Raw genomic sequence first — 21,633 nt, forward strand, 5'->3', positions numbered from 1 at the left:
AACAAACAAAAAACCTGAGTCTCTTCCACCATTTTTTCTCTTGCCTAGGGTTTGCCATTTTCCTGCCTCAGCTTTTTGATTGCTGGTATTACATAGTAATACACCATTACCATTTTGCCCAGGTAAATAACTCCTGAGATTTGAATTACAAGTTTATATTTTTACAAATCACATTATAAAGTAACATCTCAAACACTTATTTAAAGTTTGAGTTCTACATATGCAAATTTAAGTGTAAACTGAAATTTAAAATTTATACCTATTAAAAATTAATTAATACTCAGTTATAGGTATTGATGTAATCTAGAGAATAGTTTAAAGTATACAATAGAGAGCTAGAGCTGAGGTGCTACAGAAGGATGTACAGTTATGAACCACCTCTCATTTATATAATAGGCTTCAGCAGTCACAGGGAACTTAAAATTAAGTATCTCACCAAGTAATGCTGAGAATGGTATACATAGTATGAAAAAAAGACAAAAGCCAAGTGTGGTGGTAGATCTTGTAATCCCACACTCAGAGACTGAGGCAAGAAGAATCTTGGGCAGACTTGGGCTACATGAGACTGCCCAAACCAGTAGCAACAAAACACAATACTAACTCTCAACTAAACAAAAGAAAGCAAAACACAAAAAGTCATCATCACCTTCAAAAAGTACAGTGGTTTAGATTAAGACTTCTATACTACAAAGAGAAGTCAACCCCAATATATGCAAGAGGAACAGTGCCAATTATATGACTTCTGGAATCTTTCATCAGAATCCACTTTTCTCGATTTTTAAGGTTAACCATGAAAGGCTGTGTAAGGAAATGTTAACAAGGGCTGGAGAGGTGGCTCAGCAGTTAAGAGCACTGACTGCTCTTCCAGAGGTCCTGAGTTCAAATCCCAGCAACTACATGATAGCTCACAAGCTCACAACCATCTGTAATGAGATCCGATACTCTCTTCTGGGGTGTCTGAAGACACCTACAGTGTACTTACATATGATAAATAAATCTTTTAAAAAAACAAAGAAAATGGTAACAGACATCAATATTTTCATTACTTATTCTTCTAGAAAATACTATTAATATACTTAGAATGAGGTGTATGTTTCTTAACTTGATAAAGTAAGCATGTGCATTAATAATCAGGAAATTCTACAAGCCACAGTGGTGGTATAGCTATAGCTACAAAACTTTTAAGAGGCAAGATTTAACAGAGGGCCAGCATACTCTTTGGAGTTCTAGGTGAATATACCTCTAATTCCAGTATTTGGGTGATAGATATAAGAGCTTAATGTCACAAATAGAGAAAATCTTCTGTATGGATGGATGTAATATATGTATGGATGTAGTACCTATTAATAGTAAATCTGTTGGCCTATTGTATAGGCAGCAAATAGGAGGTAGCTATCTAGCAGGCAGAAAGGATTCTAGGATAGTATGAGACACAAGGAATTGCTTGGCAAGATGTAACAATGGACACAGTGTACTTGAGGACAGGTAACCAGCCAGATAGTAGAATGTAGGTTAGAGTAAATGTGTCATAAGTTATGATCTAGTTAGAGAAGAGCCTACCTATAATGCCAGGGTATTATAAATATATTGAGTGTTACTTAGGACCATAGAGCTAGGAAGAACCAGGAACAAAATATAAAATACAATATGTGTTTTGTGATGCATGTTATGTGTGGCTGCAAATGTAACTTCTTTGATTTCTCTGTTGCGGTACATATGCAATGTATTTGATCCTCTCTGATAACACTTTTTATTGGTGGCAGGCACTTAGCACTGATTGTGTGGGAAAATACACAAGAACAAGACAAATTTGATTTTGTAAATTCTTTCTTATGCTTTCTTCAACAATCTATAGTTAACAAAAGTACACCTGACATTTGTATTTCAAGACATCTTAGTGGTAAATTAATTTTATCTGCGGGCTGGTGAGATGGCTCAGCGGATAAGAACACTGACTGTTCTTCCAAAGGTCCTGAGTTCAAATCCTAGCAACTATATGGTGGCTCACAACCACCCATACAAATCTTGGGCTGGAGTGAGCATGGTTGACCAGATCAAGCAGAGGTCCTAAAGTCAATCCCAACAACCAGATGAAGGCTCACAAATATCTGCACAGCTACAGTGTGTACTTTTATACATGAAATAAATAAATCTTAAAAAAAATTTTATTTGCAAAGAAAGCAGCATTTGAAGCATGTTTATTACTTGAAAAACAGTCAATGACTGGCTTTCTAACTAACATCATAAATAAATAAATAAGCCCCATGCATACCTGTCATAATAATCCCGTTGAAAGTCATAGTCCAAGTCAAATGAGGAACTGAAAGATAAATTTCAAAAGATTATTTTGGAGCTGCTGCTGTTAATTCAAAAGGCAGGTGGGGTGAAAACAGGCCAAACAATCCACAACAAATAGATCAGTAAGATTAGCAACAAATAATCCCCATTCATTCAAACAAATCATTTGCCTTCCATGTAATCTTAGACCACTGGACATGCAGTGATTAATTTAGCAACATTGAAGAAACAATACAATAATTGTTACACCACAACGACCTTATTTTCTAGCCTCATGGAACCTAACAAATTCGTCATTTAATACTATTCACACACACAGAATTATCCCTAAACAGCAAAAATCTGAGCTAGAAAACAGAGCAAAAAGGGAAGTATGCTAACACAAGTTAATAAGAATTACACTTTTGCACATAGAAAGCACATTCCATTAACCCTCCCAACATCCAGAAAACACAGAGAAGATGCCCACTGATGGACACAATGCAGTTATAAATAATAAAGTTCCGGACCTGAGTAGAGGGGACGGAGAAGGGTGTTCTGGTACTGACCCGTACATCTCCGCTGCAGATCGTTTCACACCTGCTTTTCCTCGGTTCACTTTTGGCTCTGCAGCCAGGTTAATATCTGGAAAAAAGGAAAACAAAGCCCAATAGGGCGTTAAAATAAACAAAAACCAGGCTGGAGAGATGGCTCAGAGTTCTGACTGCTCTTTGATAAATCCTGAAGGTCCCGAGTTCAATTCCCAGCAACCACATGGTGGCTCACAACCATCTGAAATGGGCTCTGATGCCTAAAACCAAAAACCACATGCCAAAGAAACTGGGAGATGGATATACATACATACATGTATATATATTCCCCAGCAAAGCAAACTTAGACCCTTTGTTATCTAATGAATAATCTTACTTTCCTTCTCACTTAGAAAAGGTTCTTAAGCTTTTACAGAGCTAACCTTTCATTTTTGTACTATTATGTTATTAGTCTTAACATAACATTTTCTCTTTGCTATTTTGTACTCTAACAGCAGTGGATAATGGCTTTATCCTTGTAAACTGGTCAGCATTTATATTTCAGTATAATATATAATAAATTATTATATAATATATAATAAAACCGATTTTTCCTTACATTGTATTAAGCCCAAGTAGCTTGACCTAAAAAGTCAACTAAACAACACAGAGAAACATAGACTGTACTAGAGCAGACACTAACCATGAAAACATAGAGTATTCATTAAAAATTTCAAGTTCCAGAGACTACACATTTTAATTCCAGCAGAAGCAGGCCAAATTCAAGGACAGACAGAGCTAACTTAGTATCAGCAACCCTGAGAAGCTGCAAACAGGTAAGGTGTTATGTAGTTTTAATACATTCAAACTTACTTTAATAGACAAACTTGGGCAGAAATGATGGCACACAATTGGAGTTTAAAGCCAGTGTGGTCAATAAGCTACAAGACAGCAAAGGCTAGAGAACCTGTCTTACAGAAACCCTACACACCCACCCTCAAGAAATTTCAGGGTTAAGTGAACCTGTACACTGTTGATGTGGGAAACGAACAGAAGCAAAGCAGTTAACAGTGTAGTGACTCTGAATGTGTCACTTCAAAAATTTTAACCTATAAAGCACTGACTAAAACACATAAAAGGGATACAGTTGAGATTTGTTGCAAAATAACTCTAATATGCCCATGGAACACATCTTTAAAAAACAAGAAAAAGAAGACATATACAACTGCATACATTTCAAGTGGATAATACCAAGACATTGTACAGAATTTATGAAATAAAATGACACACCAGCCAAAATATTCATATAGGCCAAAGTAAAACCTACAGTTGTTAATTCTTTTCTTCAACATTGTGGGGGTCCCAGGTTTTGGACTCAGGTTTTAAGCTTGACAGCAAGTGCCTGACCCAGAGACATGTCATCCTAAATAAAAGATTAAAAAAACAAAACAAAGCTGGGCGGTGGCGGTGCACGCCTTTAATTCCAGCACTTGGGAGGCAGAGGCAGGCGGATTTCTGAGTTCAAGGCCAGCCTGGTCTATAGAGTGAGTTATAGGACAGCCAAGGCTATACAGAGAAACCCTGTCTCGAAAAATGAAACCAAAAAAATAAAATATAAAAATAAAAGAACTAAGAGATAACTACTTACTAGTCTATAAGAACTAGTAAGTCTGTGAAGTCTGACAAGGACTGAGTATTTCAAACATTTAGAAACCACCATAAACTATGCAGGTAAGAACTTAAGAAATACTCATGCTGAAAACTAATGTAGGCGGACCAATATCTGTTTCAAAAAACTAAAGCGGGGAGGCGAGGAGGGGGCGGCGGCATAGAAAGCCACTGTGACTTATAGTCACATTGAGTATCTGGAGACTACCTTTACGGACTTGAAACAAATATACAAATTTAAGGTGAGAAATACTGCTAGCTTGTATGTAAAAGAAGCAAAGTTTTTTTTACATATGTATGTGCAAAATGCCATAATAAAACCCAACATTTAGGATGTTTACCTTAAAAAAAGTATTTAAAACTTGAATATTATAAAGTGTAAAAAGTGCTGAAACTCACCTAAAACCTGGCCAGCAATCATTCTGCCATCCTCTCCAGCTACAGCAGCTCGGGCATTTCTTTCATTAACATACTGGACAAAGGCAAAGCCTTTATGCACAGAGCAACCCACAATTTTGCCATACTTTGAAAAGATGGCCTCCACATCAGACTTCTTGACCACCAGAGTGTTGAGATTCCCAATGAATACACGGGAATTCATGGATCGAGGATCTGTCTTGTTGGTAACATTGCTAGCCATCTCCTTTGATGAGGTTTCTCACAAAGATGAAAACTGGAATGAAAGAGAAGCATTCAGATTAACAAATGTTATTAATGGTGTTTCATTTGAACCACTGTGACTACCCAGAGTTTCATTTATCTCAATAGGCTCTCATAGCAAATATATTAATAGCCTTTATCCATCTTACATACTGGTAACACAAACCTCCTATATTAATTCTAAATTCTAATTCCCTAAAACCTAACTACCAGAGTTTTTACAGCCTTTTTGGCCTTCCTAGTTGTTAGAAACCTATACTTAGTTCTAAAATAATAAGTCTTATTTAGTTTTCTCAAAATAGACCAACCCCAAATTCTACCCTGCAACATTCATCTTCCAACTATATTCAATATATACTCCAATATACAAAGGCAAATATTTCTACCTAGTCAAGATATTTACTTGGACTTAGTATATGCTACAAAGTATAAAACCATCTATCCATAGAGTACAATTACTCTAAAACCAATTTTTACATCTAGAATATAATATTGGATGGTGATGATGATAAACCGGCCAGCATGACAGAACACTAAGAAAATGCAACTTTTTCAAGTTTTGGTTTCTTCAAGAGAACTCCAGTCTAGCCAAACTGGCCTGAATATTGGAATTCTAACACTTAGGATCTTGGAATTTTATGTTTGAGCCAGAGTTCTCACTCTAAAGACTGTGTAAAACCAAAATCTCTTAAAATGATAATGGAGTTGGTTTTATAGAATATCCACTGATGTGCTTCATAATACTAATTTATAGAACCCTATCCTTTTGAAAAGAACTGAAGAATCGTTAATTTGGGTCTAGTATGGTTTTTATCTTTCCTATCCTGAAGTGAACCATGACAAACTAATTCTCCGTGGATGTTTTCCTGTATGTTTCAAAGAACATAACAGATATATGCTGCTGGTATTAAAATTTTCACTGACTAATTCAATTAAATCTTAGAAATAGTCAGAAGATTTCAGGCCACATTCTAGCATGCATGGTTTGCTTACATGTAGAAGTCAAGGGACAACTATCAAGAGTCAGTTCTCTTTCCATCATCCGAGTTCTGCCTAGGGAATCAAACTGAAGCTGTCAGGCTTCACAGTAAGCACCTTACCCACTAAATCTTCTTGCTTACCCTACACCTTACTTCTTATTAAGATAAATGACAGAATTTTTAGGTAAGAAATATAATCAATACTCTTTGCTGCATACAAAATGAATAGTGTCTCAATTTCAGGCAGTCATCACCATCACCAAAACTCCAAAATGGTTGAGTCAAGTATTCAACATGATAAGCTTTAGGAGAAGTAAAAGAAAACCGAACACACTGCTGGGCAGTAGTGGCTGGCAAATCTGAATTTAAGGCCAGCCTGGGTCTACAAAGCTAACTTCAGGATGGCAAGGGCTACAGAGAAATCTTGATTAAGCGCAACAAAAAACAAAACAAAAAGTAACTGTCATCTAAATACAATGTCCCCAGGTAATATAGTATGTCTAGTAAAATGTTCTTTGACATTCTGCATATGTACTCGCCATCTTTTAGATATATGGAGACAAGACTGGCATTAAATTCATGATCCTGCTTCTCTAAGTATTTAAGAACAAGGCTGCCATATCTTGTGTAATGATATATTTCTGTTTATCATTTACCTGTAGTTACCAAAAGTAACCAAGGTTCATCTTATAAATGAAACTTAAAAGGGGTCTTCCAAAATGTGCTAAAGTCCCTGGTCCCTCAGCATTTAGATGTATTATGCCATCCACCAAATAGAGTTATCTTTTATTATCACCCAGACAAATCTTCAGCCATGGCAGTCTTTAAAAAAATTAGAGACCAACTAGACTACAGAGCCAAATCCAGGACAGAGAAACCCTGTCTGGAAAACAAAAAAGATACAGGTAATATTAAGAATGTTAACATGTCTGGGCAGTGGTGGTGCACGCCTTTAATCCCAGCACTTGGGAGGCAGAGGCAGGCGGATTGTGAATTCGAAGCCAGACTGGTCTACAGAGTTCTAGGACAGCTAGGGTTATACAAGGAAACCCTGTCTCGAAAACAAAACAAAACAAAAAAGAATGTTGACATGGCTAAGCAGAGTGGAGACAGACAGATTAAATAATTCTGTGAGCTCAAGTTCAGCTTGGTCTAAACAGCATGTTCCAGGTCAGTCAGGAATATGCAGTGAGATCCCACCATTAAATAAACAACTATGTCAGGACATTTTTTAGCAACACATAAATGTGACCTGGAGAATTAAATGGTAAAACACATACCCGGGAAAAAAGTCCTTGGATTACTACTCTAACAGTAAAAGCCACCAGAACATAAAAGTTAACAGGGTATTTACATGAGGTTCAGTGAAGTGTTACCATAGAAGAACCAAAACCCATCAGGACTAATGTCCAATCCCCAACATTCACAATAAAGGAGGGGAAAATGTGATGGCCCGAATCCTGCGAGTTCCAGGTCCACTTTAAAACTGTCTCAAAACTATGGGAGTAAGCAGCTGAAGATGACACCCCAGCAACATCTTGCTTCTACAAAATGGGAAAACCACATTGGTTTGTGATTAATCTTCATTATATCTGAATAGGAGACATACCCTGAGCAAACAAAGGCTCAAAGGACTACCTCAACTACCTCCACACCTATAAAATAATGGTAGGTTAGATGGTTCGTGGCCTTTGGGGGGGGGGGTCGTGAGGGCAAGGATGAAACAGATTTTGTGCTATACAGTGTATTCCAGAGGATTCGGAGAAATCACCTTCATGTATGTATGTATGATGCATGATGCTCTCCTCTGTGCCACTGCCTGAGGAGGTCAGAAGATTCATATAATTCCCCTGGAACTGGGATTATGTATGGGTGCTAGAAATCAAATCTGGATCCCCTGCAAACCCCAAAGCCTCAACTGAGTGACACTAATTTTGCATCAACAAATTAATTTTTATAAAGAAAATGTATTCAAGTATTAGTTTTTTTCACATATTCCTGTTTTTCAAGACTCCCGAATATAAGCAATTTCATTTACTGGCAGCCATCAATATCTGAATTAATATTTCATCATTTTGTCCTGATGTCCTTAAATTTCCTTTGTTGAACGTTCCCAATTGACTTGCATCACTCTCTGGCTGTTTTCTTTGTAGTTGTCTCCTATGCAACTTTATTCTACTATTAGAGGCCAGAAGATCAATTTGGTTTGTTAATCACAAGCCTTAATTATTGACTTGTGCTAACATAAATATTTAATACCAGAGGTAGAGGGTTGTTTGGATCTCCAGACATACCCAAGGATACATGTTAGAGAAGGAAAGTAGGAATGAGAAAGAGAAGAAAAGGGGCATAACAAATGGTAGCATTAGTCATCTTTAAAAATATTGTAATGAGCAAAGCAGTGGTGGCACATGGCTTTAATCCTAGCACTCAAGAAGCAGTGGCAGGTTGATCTCTGAGTTTGAGTCCAGCCTGGTCTACACAGAGAATATCTCAAAAAACAAACATAAAAACAATAAAACAATTTTTAAAAAGTGTGTGCTACTTTTCCATATGACCAAAGTTCATTCTTCAGCTCCAGGGAGCCAACACAATCTTCTGGCTTAAGCAGACCTGCACTCACATGTACACGACACATATTTTTCAAGGAAAGACCAGCTTTAAAATGGCACAAATTAAGTCAGGCAGTGGTGATGTATACCCTTAATCCCAACACCTGGGAGGCAGAAGCAGATTGACCAGAGTTCAAGGCAAGCCTGCTCTACAGAGCAGGTTCCCAGACAGACAGGGCCACACAGAAAAATCCTGTCTCAAAATAAACTAACACACACAAACAAAACATAAAATACACTGTGAATATGAAGTCTTTAAAATTTGCCATGCACAAGAATATATATCTAAAGGTTACCAACTAAACCATTTAGTTAAAAAATCAGAAACAAAGTTTTCTGGACATAATAAATTAATGAAGACAGTAACATGTTTCTGTTTTTTTAATCCCTCTCATAGTCTCAAATCCAGGTGGCTATTTCTGGCCAATAGGTTCTCACTGCATCCCTTAGTTCTGACCTAGTACAAGTTGTGGCTGGCATATGCTACCCACTACCCTAAACTTTTCCCACCCAAAAGAAGCAGAGATGATCCTCCTGGAGCTGCCTTTCCCTATATAATCCAGCCATTTTGGTTACCAGGGGCTTTTCTACCCTTTACTCTCCTCCCCCCCTCTTAAACGTACATGGCCCAGATAATTGTTAGATTCTGTACTCTTATCTACAATAAACTTCCTCCACCATATCTGGGAACAATCATGTCCTTCCTTTTACTTTCCCTTTTATAGGTTTAGTACATTCAGCCTAGCTTCAAAAGACAAGCTTGGGCTGGGTGTGATTGCCCAAGGCTTTTTAATCTACTACAGAGAAGCAAAATCTTTGAGAATCTGAAACCAGCCTGGTCTACAGATTTTCAGACAGCCAAGGCTGTGTATTAAGAGACTGTTTAAGGCCCGTAGCAAACGGGGGCCAGAGCAAGAAGGGAAGGGGAAAAAAAGAGACTGTTCAAAAAAAAAAATTAGCTTCAAGGTCTCACAGGTGCAAATTACAATGGGGTGTGTGAAACAAGAAGACTGAATGAGGCAAGCTGGGAACAAGTAACTGAGGGAAGCAAGTGAGTTTATGTCTTACTACTGGGTAAACCAATACAATTTCAGTTCCTATAGACTCACAACATTAAGGTTATACCTTGCAGCTAGAACCTTATAAATACTAAGTACATACTCTACCACTGAGCTTTTACCTGAAGTTAATAAAAATCTTTTATGGGAGTTAAAGCACAGGGGAGGTGGTTCTACATGTACACATGCACATTTTTAGGCCAGGTGTGATGGTGAACACATCTTGTTCCACTGCGCTGAGAAACAGATGCAAGAGATTTAGGCCAGCATGCCTTCAGAACTAATGCCAGGACATTCGGGGATATTCAAAGTATACTCTTGATAACAAAACAAAATTATCTCATATGTAGGGATGTTTTGACTTCATGTCTAGACACCACTTCTTTGTCTGGGGCTTCGTATTCCCTGTGACAGCAGTGAGCCATCATTTGGGTACAGGGAATTGAATATGGGTCTTCTGGAAAAGCATAATTCCTTTTCCTCTTGCCTACTGCTGCAATGATAATGGGATTGTCATAATGGTAACTAATTACATTCTCTCTGGGTCTGAGATCATTCCTAGTCTTGTACAGTAAACTTGCCCAAAAGCCCAGATTAGAAAAATTATAGACAATAGTAAAAGCTATTTATATACCTGTCAAATTATTTGTAAATGCACTCCCTTAACTGGACAAGATGCTGAGAATAAAAACTCACAAATGCTCAGGAAATATCAGAGAATAAGGTTTGAGTGTTAAAGGGAAGACTACCTAAGAAGAAGGAAATCAGGAAAGTGGGAGACGGCAAGATGTTGATGGGGAATGAAATTTATTAAATGAAAATTATTAAAATGCACTGTATATACACCTTGTATAATTCATGCTAGTATAAAGTTTTAAGCATTGAAGGATTAGAACACTTGATGAGCATGCTAAGATTCTCAGTTCTTCCTATCTGAAGACACACACAAGGTTAAAGAAAAGTGGTTAAATTATTAACTACCCCGATCTGCAAAATCGGCCTTTAAATGTATTTATACCTATTACCAATCAAGAACTGTTGAGGCTGGGAGGTTAGCTGTTAAGAGCATTGGCTGCTCTTCAGAGGATCTGGGTTTGATTCCCAGAAACCACATGGTAATCTGCAAGTCTAGCTGCAATTAATCCAACTCCCTCATGGACCCTCCAGTTACCAAGTACACATGCAGGGAAAATATATACATGAAATAAAAATAAACCTTAAAAAAAAAAAAAAAGTAGGCATGGTAGCACATGTCCATAATCATAGGATGTACACAAGTAAAAGAAAAGGCCAGGGCTACAGAAGGTTCAATCAGCACTTATTCTTCTGGAGTTCAATTCCCAGAACCCAAATCAGGCAGTTTACAATGCCTCCAAGTTCAGCTACAAGGGATCTAACACTTTTTGCTGACCTCTAAAGGCACCTGTACACATGGGACAAAAACATACCTCAATAAATTTAAGAAATTTAAAGAGCTGGAGAGATAGCTCGATGGTTAAGTGCCTGCTCTTCCAAAGGTCCTGGAGTTCAATTCCCAGCAACACATAGTGGCTCACAATCATAGGCTCAGATGCCCTCTTTTGGTGTATCTGAAGACAGTTACAATGTACTCATAAATAAAATAAATATAAAAAAATTTTTTTTTAAAACCTGGGCAGGAGAGATGGTTCAGTGGTTAAAAGCACTGATTGCTCTTCCAGAGATCTTGAGTTCAATATCCATCACCCTCATGGTGGCTCTGATGCCCTTTCCTGGTATGTCTGAAGACTGTGTACTCAAAAAGAAAGTAGAAAAACCAGCTCACCAAGTTGTCAAAGGAAGGAATACAGATTTTATTTGGTCATGGTAGTACTTTATAATACATAACCCCGGCTAGCTTGGAACTTGGTTCCAAGACCATGCTGGGTTGGACTCAGAGATCAACTTGGGATTAAAGGTGTGTACCACTATTACTAGTTAGTCTCTTGAGTTTTGTTTGAAAATTTTCCAAGTAATCCCAGTACTTAAGAGTTTTAAGACTGAGGTGAGCCTAGGGACTCTGACTCAAAAAATAATAAAAAACCCCACCAATCTTCGTCTGACTTTCCTGGGGTATACCAGACACATGATACACACACATACAACGTGTATGCCAAACACAGCATAATTATTTTTAAAATGCTTACAGTGGAGCAAAGTCCACAGAAGACAGAGGCTAATGGATTTCCCTGAGTTTGAAGGCAGCCTCATCTACCTTCAAATTTTAATTCTGTAAATTGCAAGCCTGCCAGGGCTAGTCTCACCCGAGACCTTGTCACAAAAATAAGAAAAATTAAAATTTAAAACCACCAATCAATGGCTGGAGAGATTGCTCAGTGGTTAAGAGCACTGACTGCTCTTCCAAAGGTCCTGATTTCAAATCCCAGCAACCACATGGTGGCTCACAACCACCCATAATGAGATCTGATACCACCTTCTTCTGGTTTGTCTGAAGACAGCTACAGTGTACTTACATATAACAAATACATAAAATAAATCTTTAAAAAAAAAAATCAATCAAATATGAGATATCTTAATAGTTAAGAGAACTTACTGCTCTTCCAGAGTTTGATTCCCAGCACCCACATTGGGTGGTTTAGGGATACCTGCAATTTCAACTTTAGGGGATCCAAAACCCTCTTCTGGCCTCCATGGCCATCTGTGCTCATGAGTACATATTCTTCAAATACAATTTAAAAAAAATAAATCACAACCCTGTCTTGAAAAACATTAAAAAAGTTAAAAAAAAAAATCACATGACCTCCATGCTATACACAGAAAGTCAATAAAGCCTACACATCAAAGCCTACACATTTGTTCTCTTAATGGTATCTTTCTATTATCTTAATTCAAGACACATCATTTCTTTTAAATAGAGCCTTTGTCCTATGAACCCCTATGGACCTCAAACTTACAACACCTGTTTCACTTTGCCCTAATTCTGTAATTACATGATTGTGTATCAGTGTGAGTTATGAAGGTATAAATGAAGATTTGGGGGAATAGACCGGGCTTGAATTTACCAACAATCCTCCTGCCTTAGCCCCCACACCTGGCAATAAAACATTCAAGTATAACATTTAAATTCTATCTCTAGTATATACTATCCTCAAGTACAACAGCAGTAAGTTAGCAGTAAGTTTTCTTTACAATGTAAAGTTTGCCACACGCTTTTAATAGAAAAGCATTTATAGTTAAAAAGATTAACTTAAACAAATGTATCTTGGAACTATATTGCTTTATTAAGAGTACTAAAGAGTTTTGTTTAACTTATACTTCATATTGTAAAATATCAGCCAGAACTGGTCAGAAAAGCTTAAATTTGTTACTAAGTCGTTTTTTAAAAAACATGCATTGGTGTTGAAGGTGTGGGATCCTGGAACTGAAGTTACAAACAGTTGTGAGCTGCCAAGTGGATACTAGGATTTGAGCTACTACTTCCCTCAAGCCAGTCAATGTAGGTTTACAAAGACACGTAAAACTATGGATAAGGCCAGCCTGAAATTGAGATCCACCCGCCTCTGGCAAATGCCACTATGTTATACGTTCAACCAGTTGATGTCCAGACACCAGAAAAAGAGTAGGAGATTCTCTGGTACTGTAAAGAATTATTTACAAGTTCAGATGCCAACACCCATATATGACTCAAACATTAGTAACTCCAGCTCCAATAGATCCAGTGCACTCTTTTGGACTCTAGGCACAGGAACAGGTGCATATACACACATAGAATGTTTGAATACTTTTAATAAAATTGAAATAAGTATCACTGGCACAGTAGCTAATGAATAAAAGCATACAAAAACTGAGAAATCTAACAAATAAAAAGTTAAGATGCTGAAGTACAATTTAGCCAATTGTTTTTTGTTTTTTTAGGTCTGTAATTTGAGTACTCTACCTGCATGTACGAATACCACTTCAGTGGCTAGTACTCAGAAGCCCAAAAAAGGGTATCAAATGCCCTTGAACTAGTTTTGGATGCTTTTGAACCACCATGTAATATTTAGAATTGAACTAAGGTATTCTGCAAGAATAACAATAGCTCTTATCACTGGGCAGGGGTGGCACTGGGAGGCAGAGGCAGGCAGATTTCTGAGTTTGAGGCCAGCCTGGTCTAGAGTTCCAGGGCTACACAAAGAAACCCTGTCTCCAGAGAGGGGAAGAAGGAAAACAAACAAACAAACAAAAACTCTTATCTGCTGAGCTAGAGCTATCTTTCCAGTCCCTAGCCCTTTACCAAGGTAAAATGGCCAGTATTCCAGGAGTGGTGGCACATCTTTCATTGTAGCATTCTAAAAGCAGGTAAATCTGGATGTGACCTGAGTACTAGGCTACCTAGGACCATAGTGTGACCATTAACAAGACTGGAGCTCAGCACTGTGGGCTTTTGGTTTTTTTTGTTTGTTTGTTTTGTTTTTGAGACAGGGTTTCTCTGTATAGCCCTGGCTGTCCTGAAACTCACTCTGTAGACCAAGCTGGCCTCAAACTGAGAAATCCACCTGCCTCTGCCTCCCAAGTGCTGGAATTAAAGGGATGTGCCACCACTGCCCAGTGTAGAGAGTGGCCTATTCCTTTAATCCCAGCACTGATGAGCAGAGGCCTAAGCCAGCCTGGTCTTCAAAACAAGAAAAGTTGTCTCAAAAGCATACAAAAGAGGCCACTAAGTTTTTTTTTTTTTGGGGGGGGGGGGGGGGTTTCGAGACAGGGTTTCTCTGTGTAGCCCTGGCTGTCCTCGAACTCAGAGATCCACCTGCCTCTGCCTCCCAAGTGCTGGGACTAAAGGCGTGCGCCACCACTGCCCGGCTAAGAGGCCACTAAGTTTCAACCCATTTTTGAACTTTTTGAAGATAGGCCTCGTTTTAACTCTATACAGCTCAAGATATCCTTGAACTACTTCCTGATAATGCCGTACTTCCTAAATGCTGAATTATGGACATGACAAGCAAACCAGGCGGCTTTCTTTCAAACACTCCAATATAGCAAAGCAGTGTAGCTGCCACTTTAGAACAGACTAACCTATTGGAGGAGACAAAGAAATGGACATCAATTGCAACAGAGACAATGATAAACTGGGTTAACCAAGATAGCAGTAAATGCTTTTAAGTGAAAATCTGAGGACACGATTCTGAACAGTCTAGATACAGTTTGTCTTACAATGTACTCTTCCTCCCCTAATTTTAGTCATCAGCTTTTAACGTTAATATTAAAAACATTTATACTTAAAAAGATTAACTTAGAAAAGGAATACATCTTTCGACTATACTACTTTACTAAGATTACTAGGAAATTTTTGCTTAAAATATACTTGTCTAAATACAGTTTGTCTTTGAAATAATTATTTTCCTTTTCTGAAACATTAGGTATCATCACATTAAAGGCCACCAGGCTGGCCTTGAAAACAAGGTGGCTATAAATTTGGCTCTGTATCAGGAGTGAGTCAACCCTGCTTGAAGTTGGTTCAGCTATCTATCAGACAGGTTACTGAATTGATACAAATCTATAAATGTCCATCCTGCTATATAAATTTAATGACAATCACTTCAGATAATATATAAAAAATCAAAGGACTGGAACAGCTCATGAAAGAGTACAAAGTAAAGACAGTCAAACACAACTCTCAATAGTTAAATAAACAACCTGGAAGCAAAGTTTAAATGATTAAGTCAGTGGTGGCACATGCCTTTAATCCCAGCACTTGGGAGGCAGAGGCAGGCGTGTGCCCTCATGATCACACTCATTATCACACACAGGTGTGTGAAAACCAGAAGTTGATTCTGTGTATCTTCCTCTACTTTATATGATGAGACAAGATCTCTCACAGAGCCTGGCTAGGCAATGAATTCCAGGGAGTCCCTTGTATTCCATGTGCTGGGATTGTAGGAACATGCTGCCACACCCAATTTTTCCGTAGATGCCAAGGTTCCAAACCCCAGTCCTCATGCTTACATGACAAGCAGTTTACTGACGGGGCTAATCTTCCTAGACTTTAAAAAAAAATTTTTTTTTCTTTGCTAGGTGTGGTGAGTCTTGCTTTCAGTTCCAGCAACACCCCCCCACACACACACAGGCACACACACCAAGCTCAGACTACTAAGCTAAATTTCCAACCCTTTAATCGGCAGGTAAAGGCACTTGCCACAGAAGTTGCACAACTTAATTTTGACTTTTGGAACTTATGGTGGAATAAAAGAAGTGACTCCTGAAAGTTGTCTTCTGACCTCCACACACATGCCATCACATGTGTATGCCTGTACTCAAAACACCCACCCCTAAAGATAAACACACACAGCACACACACAATAATAATAAAAGTTAAATAAAATATTTTTTAAGCTGGGTAGTGGTAGGGCATGCCTTTAATCCCAGTGCTTGGGAGGCAGAGGCAGGTGGATTTCTGAGGCCAGCCTGGTCTACAGAGTGAGTGAGTTCCAGGACAGCCAGGGCTACGAGAAACCGTGTCTCGGAAAAACAAGCAAACAAAAAACTTCACAATGGCTTAGGTTTTTGCTTCTCAATCTGAGGGCTGAGATTCCCTGAGGGAATCACATATCAGATCACATCAGAAATTTCCAGTATGATTCATAGCAGTAGCAAAATTTGTTATGAAGTAGCAACAAAGTACTTCTATGGTTGGGGTTGACCACAGCATGAACTGTGTTAAAAGGCTGCAGCATTAGGAAGGTTATGAGACCCACCAGTTTAGGTGGTTTAAACGATAAATAACAAGTGAGATAGGAAGTGAAAAATAAACTGTTTAGTAACACAGACCTCAACCATTATTTTATTTTAAAAAGTGACTACTGCTTTGGAGGCTAGAGCAATAGCTCAGCAGTTACAAAGCAGTCCAAAGGATCCAGGTTCAATTACCAGCACCCATATGGCAACAAATTACAACTGTAGATCCGGGGTGACCTAAAGCCTACTTCTGGTCCCAGAGGGCACCAAGCATGTACAAGATAACAGATATACATTGTAAAAACCCAATTTAACTTCTAAAAATGAAATTTCATGTCACTTCCTACTTTACCCTTCATTTGAGTCATTGTTAAAAATAACTGGCCTTATCCTAAGATTCAGTTCACTTCCTCTAGGTGTCAGTGGCCTCCTGATACCACACCTAGGACTGCAATCTTCTACAGAGCTATACATAAATCTCAGATAGGATCACTTCTTACTCCATCTGTCACCAGTGAGTAGGCTGAGGTTCTCCTGAGTTACTTGATCCCCCAAACAAGAAAAAGTATAATCTTAAAAAAATGAACTTGTAGACGAATCAAACTGGCCCTATGAGCAGCTGTAACACAACACACAGGAAAGGTGTAAATTTTCATGGAAAGCACCAATATTTAGAAATACTGAATTCATTTCTTTTCCAGATCCAAGGAGTATCTGCTTAGTGTTCCACTATTTTCTTTTCTTTGATGTTACCTTAGGTGATCATTTGACCTTTTTTGTTCTAGTATGAGAAGTCATATGACATACCCAAATGTCACAGGACTCTTTCTAGGTTGAAAACTTATTAATAACTCTATGACTGCTCTTCCAAAGGTCCTGAGTTCAAATCCCAGCAACCACGTGGTAGCTTGCAACCATCCATAATGAGCTCTGATGTCCTCTTCTGTAGTATCTGAAGACAGCTACAGTGTACTTACATACAGTAAATCTTTAAAATATGATTGCCAGGCGGTGGTGGCGCACACCTTTAATCCCAGTATTTGGGAGGCAGAGGCAGGTGGATTTCTGAATGAGGCCAACCTGGTCTACAGAGTGAGTTCTCTATATAGCCAGGGCTCGAAAAACCAAAAAAACAGCAAAAAAAGAGTAACTCTAAATGGTTACCAATGGTCAGATGTCCTGCTACTTGCCTTTAATCCTAGCACTCGGGAAGCAGAGGCAAGCAGATCTGAGTTTTAAGTCAGGCCAATCTACATAGTGAGTACTAAGACAGCTAGGGCTATGTAGAGACCTTCTATAAATTAACAGTAATATTATTAGCTCCAGCTTCCTATGCCCTTTTAACCACTACCTTATTCCGGACGCATTCTTTTATACCACTCAAGAAGGAATTTGTGTGGGAGCTGGAGAGATGGCTCAGCAGTTAAGAGCAATGACTGCTCTTCCAAAGGTCCTGAGTCGAATCCCAGCAACCACATGGTGGCTCACAACCATCCATAAAGAGATCTGATGCCCTCTTCTGGTGTGTCTGAAGACAGCTACTTACACATACTTAAATATAATAATAAATAAATCTTTAAAAAAAAGGAACTTATGTAATGTTATGTTATACTCAAGTAATAGTTAAATGGGCTTCAAGCCATTGCTGGACAATCTCAGTTCATGTAGATACAGAAATGAAACAGGTCTTTCTCTTTAAACTTTAAAAAGGCATACCTTTTTCTTAAATTCTTCAAAATATTTGCGTGAGACAGAATTTTGACGTTACTGATATTACTGTATTTAAGGTTAGATTCATGTAACTTTTGTTTTTTTCCGTAGTACCACACGAACCTCAAACTCATGTTTCAACTTTTGAGTGCTGTCATTATAGGCAGTCAAGTATTTATCTTACAGCTTGGGCTTTAGCTGGGCGGTAGTGGCGCACGCCTTTCATCCCAGCACTTGGGAGGCAGAGGCAGGCGGATTTCTGAGTTCAAGGCCAGCCTGGTCTACAGAGTGAGTTCTAGGACAGCTAGGACTATACAGAGAAACTCTGTCTTGAAAAAAAAAAAAAAAATCAATCAATCAATAAGTAAAATATAATAAAAAAACTGTACAAAGATTACGTACAAGCAAGGTCCATATTTTCCAGGCTGGCCTCAACTATATAAAACCCAAGGAAGTCCTCGAACTTCTTATAGTACCGCGCGGATCATAGGTGTGGCTGTCACCAGGCCCAGTTTATGAGTTCCATGAATCAAAATTGAGGGTCCTTATGCAAACTAGACACTTGTATAAGCTATATACCCAGATCCCAAAGATTACTCTAAACAGCTCAACAATAACCGAGAAAGAACTGTCTAAAAGGAGGCAGTTTCATTTCCATGGCTCTACCTACACATCAACTAAATTTAAATGAGTCTATTTCCTAGTCTTCGCAATGAAACCAAGTGGACCTCACACCTCTTACCATCACCCAGGAAGGGTATACATCTGTTCCGAAGGCCCCCCTGGCTCCAGGTCATCCTGGCTGTTGCTGCTCCAGACTGGGCATCCATGTTGCTGCGGCTTGTGGTTTGTGAGGGGTAGTGTAAAGGAAAAGCAGGATGGGATTTCAAGGGAAACAGTAGGAAGATGGCTTTTTGGGAAAATGCCATCACCATTATAGGTGTTAAATAGTACCACACACATTTTATTGCAGCACAGTTTAAAAATCTAACAAATGAAAGATTAAAAAGAAAAAAAATAAAAATAAAAAAATTAAAAATACAGACGTCCAGAGATGCTCTAAAACAGTTAAGTTAAAGATCAGGAAAAATAAGGTCAAAGACTTAACAGCCAGTAAAATTATTTCCAGTGTGGGGAAGGGGTTGAGGGCAAGGGTGGGGTTGGGAGAGAAAGGGTTTATGTGATCAAACTACTTAAAAATGCTAACACCTTCACTTTCTCTCCCAAGATGGAAAACTCCAAAGTCAATCAGGAGGCTGAAGAAATCTTAACATTCAGAAAAACTCCACTTTAATCCGTTTAAAAATCATCATTATCATCATCATCATCACCATTATAAGTATAGTAATAATAATAACTAGTAAGTAACAACAATAAAAAGGAAACCAGCGAAAGTCAGGAAAAATGTAAAAAAAAAATTGTAATAACTTACTGTAGCTGAAGATCAAAAAAATCTCACTGTAAAAAAACAAAAATAAAAATAGCCCAGATTAGAAAAACGGGAGGTCTAAAAATGTCAAGTCAGTAAAGTTCAATTCTTTTCTTTTCCAAAAGCAGTTTCCACAAAAACCGCAAGGGTAATGTTCTCAATAGCAGACAAGCAAAGCCCTTTCCACATCATCAGTTAATCTTAAAAATACACGAGGAAGTAGAGAGGTCAGTTTATGAGGCTAAAAGGCTCCTCCTCTAACCCAACTGCTGCAGAAAAAATAGAATAGAAATTTTAAAAATTACATCTTAAATCCAGGTCCCGTTTGTTTTGTTTTGTTGTTTTTTGGAAATAATTTTTTAAAAAAACACCTGTATGTTTGCCGTAGTGCACACCAAGTTGCATCAGTATGTTTAAAATGTCTTTATAAAATCAATTTTGGAATGGGAATGTGTGTGTTCTGGAAAGGTGGGGAAGGGAAGTTAAAAATCAAAGCTGAGCTCCAGTGAGTAAGGATGGGGTTCGCCTTGCTGCCCTGTGAAAGGAGAAGGGACAGATTGAGTCATAGTTCCTCAGAAATGTGCCCTAAACCCAAGACAGAAAACTGTCTGTTGCATCTAACACATTTTGGTAAAGCATTAACATTTCACTGGGAGGGAGAGAGCCTTTAGAGAATCATCACTTTTTTTAGTGACTGTTTTTACAATTCACCAACATCAGTAGATGGCTAAAGTCTGTGTATCCCCTTTAAGGGGACTGACTGTATGTTCACTTTGTAATCAGCAGTTTGGGCAACAAAAATACAGAAAAACCAGGCCAACAAATGGAGATGAAGTGAATAACAGATTCATGGGTTTCAAAACCTAGGCCATGTATTAATTTCCTATGACTAAAACAGACTAAAGGTGAATGGTCTACCATGAAGAAATACACTAAAAGGGACTCATCTATCAGCAAAACCAAAGAGTGAAGACCATAAGACTTTGATAAGGTTCTATAGCCAGAGTGAAAGATGTTCTTAAAAAGGAGCCAGCCCTTTTTACTCATCATCACTGACAGTGAAAAACCAGAGATGGAGGAGGAAGGGTCCATGAACAGTGTCATGAAATAGGTAATAAAAATTTGTGCCCTTATGGATGTGTCCCATTTTTTATCTTATCTAGTGTACCTAACTAATCCCAAGGTATGAAGAATCTGACACACAATGAGAAACTGAAACAATGTACATGACACAAACTGGTTGTTTCATCAGCTAAAAGAAATGCAGTTAGTACCTACTCATTGTGTAAATAAGACTTGGTTGTATTTGATTTCATTAAGATGAAGCCCTTAATTTTTCCTTACAAATTTCACGTTAAAATTTTAAACTGAACACTTGAAGTATTTACTAAGTATTTACCCTTATTTAAACATACCAAGACTACAAACAGAACAAGTACTGTAAACTATTAAGACTAACTATCAATTTCAAGTAGACAAGCATGTATCAACAAAAAAACCATAGAATATGTTTCTAGGTAGAACATTTCTATTTGAAAGTTATCTGTATTTTAGAATTATAAAGAAAAGTTTTATTTGGTACTTCTACCCTGAACCCAGTACCAAAATCTTCAGCATGTTAGCCTGATAAATTAAAAAAAAAAAAAAAATCCTTAGGACATATACAAGACATAGGCTTATAAAGCAGCTGTGCATAATTCTGTACTCCTTTAGTCACAACACTAGGGAGGCAGAGGCAGGTGGAGGATCTGGGTTGGAGGCCAGCCTGCTCTACATAGTGAATTCCAAGATCAGTCAGAGCACCAAGCTATATGAGACCCTATCTGGAAAAAGCCAAAAACAAAAAGCAATAATGTAAAAAGAAAGCATTACGTGTTTTATGTCAACAAGTTAACTCCCCTAAGCTATCGAACTAAAGAGCAACTGCTACAGCCGGGTGGTGGTGGCACAGGCCTTTAATCTCAGCACTTGGGAGGCAGAGGCAGGTGGATTTCTGAGTTCGAGGCCAGCCTGGTC

General features: G+C 38.2%; 1 protein-coding gene across 12 annotated transcripts in view; it reads right to left on the reverse strand.

Annotated features, from left to right (window-relative positions):
- Positions 1-21,633, reverse strand: part of Hnrnpc (heterogeneous nuclear ribonucleoprotein C) — a 29,912-nt gene that overhangs the window by 4,255 nt on the left and 4,024 nt on the right. For 3 of the 12 annotated variants that reach the window (XM_031361327.1, XM_031361325.1, XM_031361321.1), the window contains exons 2-5: positions 19,621-19,646; positions 4,875-5,148; positions 2,847-2,922; positions 2,273-2,320 (exon numbers count right to left, since the gene is read on the reverse strand). In XM_031361327.1, coding sequence (XP_031217187.1) covers positions 2,273-2,320; positions 2,847-2,922; positions 4,875-5,115 — 365 coding nt within the window. In that variant the 5' untranslated portion in view covers positions 5,116-5,148; positions 19,621-19,646. Of the gene's footprint in view, positions 1-2,272; positions 2,321-2,807; positions 2,923-4,874; positions 5,149-18,930; positions 20,153-21,633 lie in introns of those variants that run through there. The other 9 variants (XM_031361320.1, XM_031361318.1, XM_031361315.1 and 6 more) reach the window with 6 other exon arrangements.

Source organism: Mastomys coucha, unplaced genomic scaffold, assembly GCF_008632895.1.
Source record: "Mastomys coucha isolate ucsf_1 unplaced genomic scaffold, UCSF_Mcou_1 pScaffold9, whole genome shotgun sequence".
NCBI classification, from domain to species: Eukaryota; Metazoa; Chordata; class Mammalia; order Rodentia; family Muridae; genus Mastomys; species Mastomys coucha.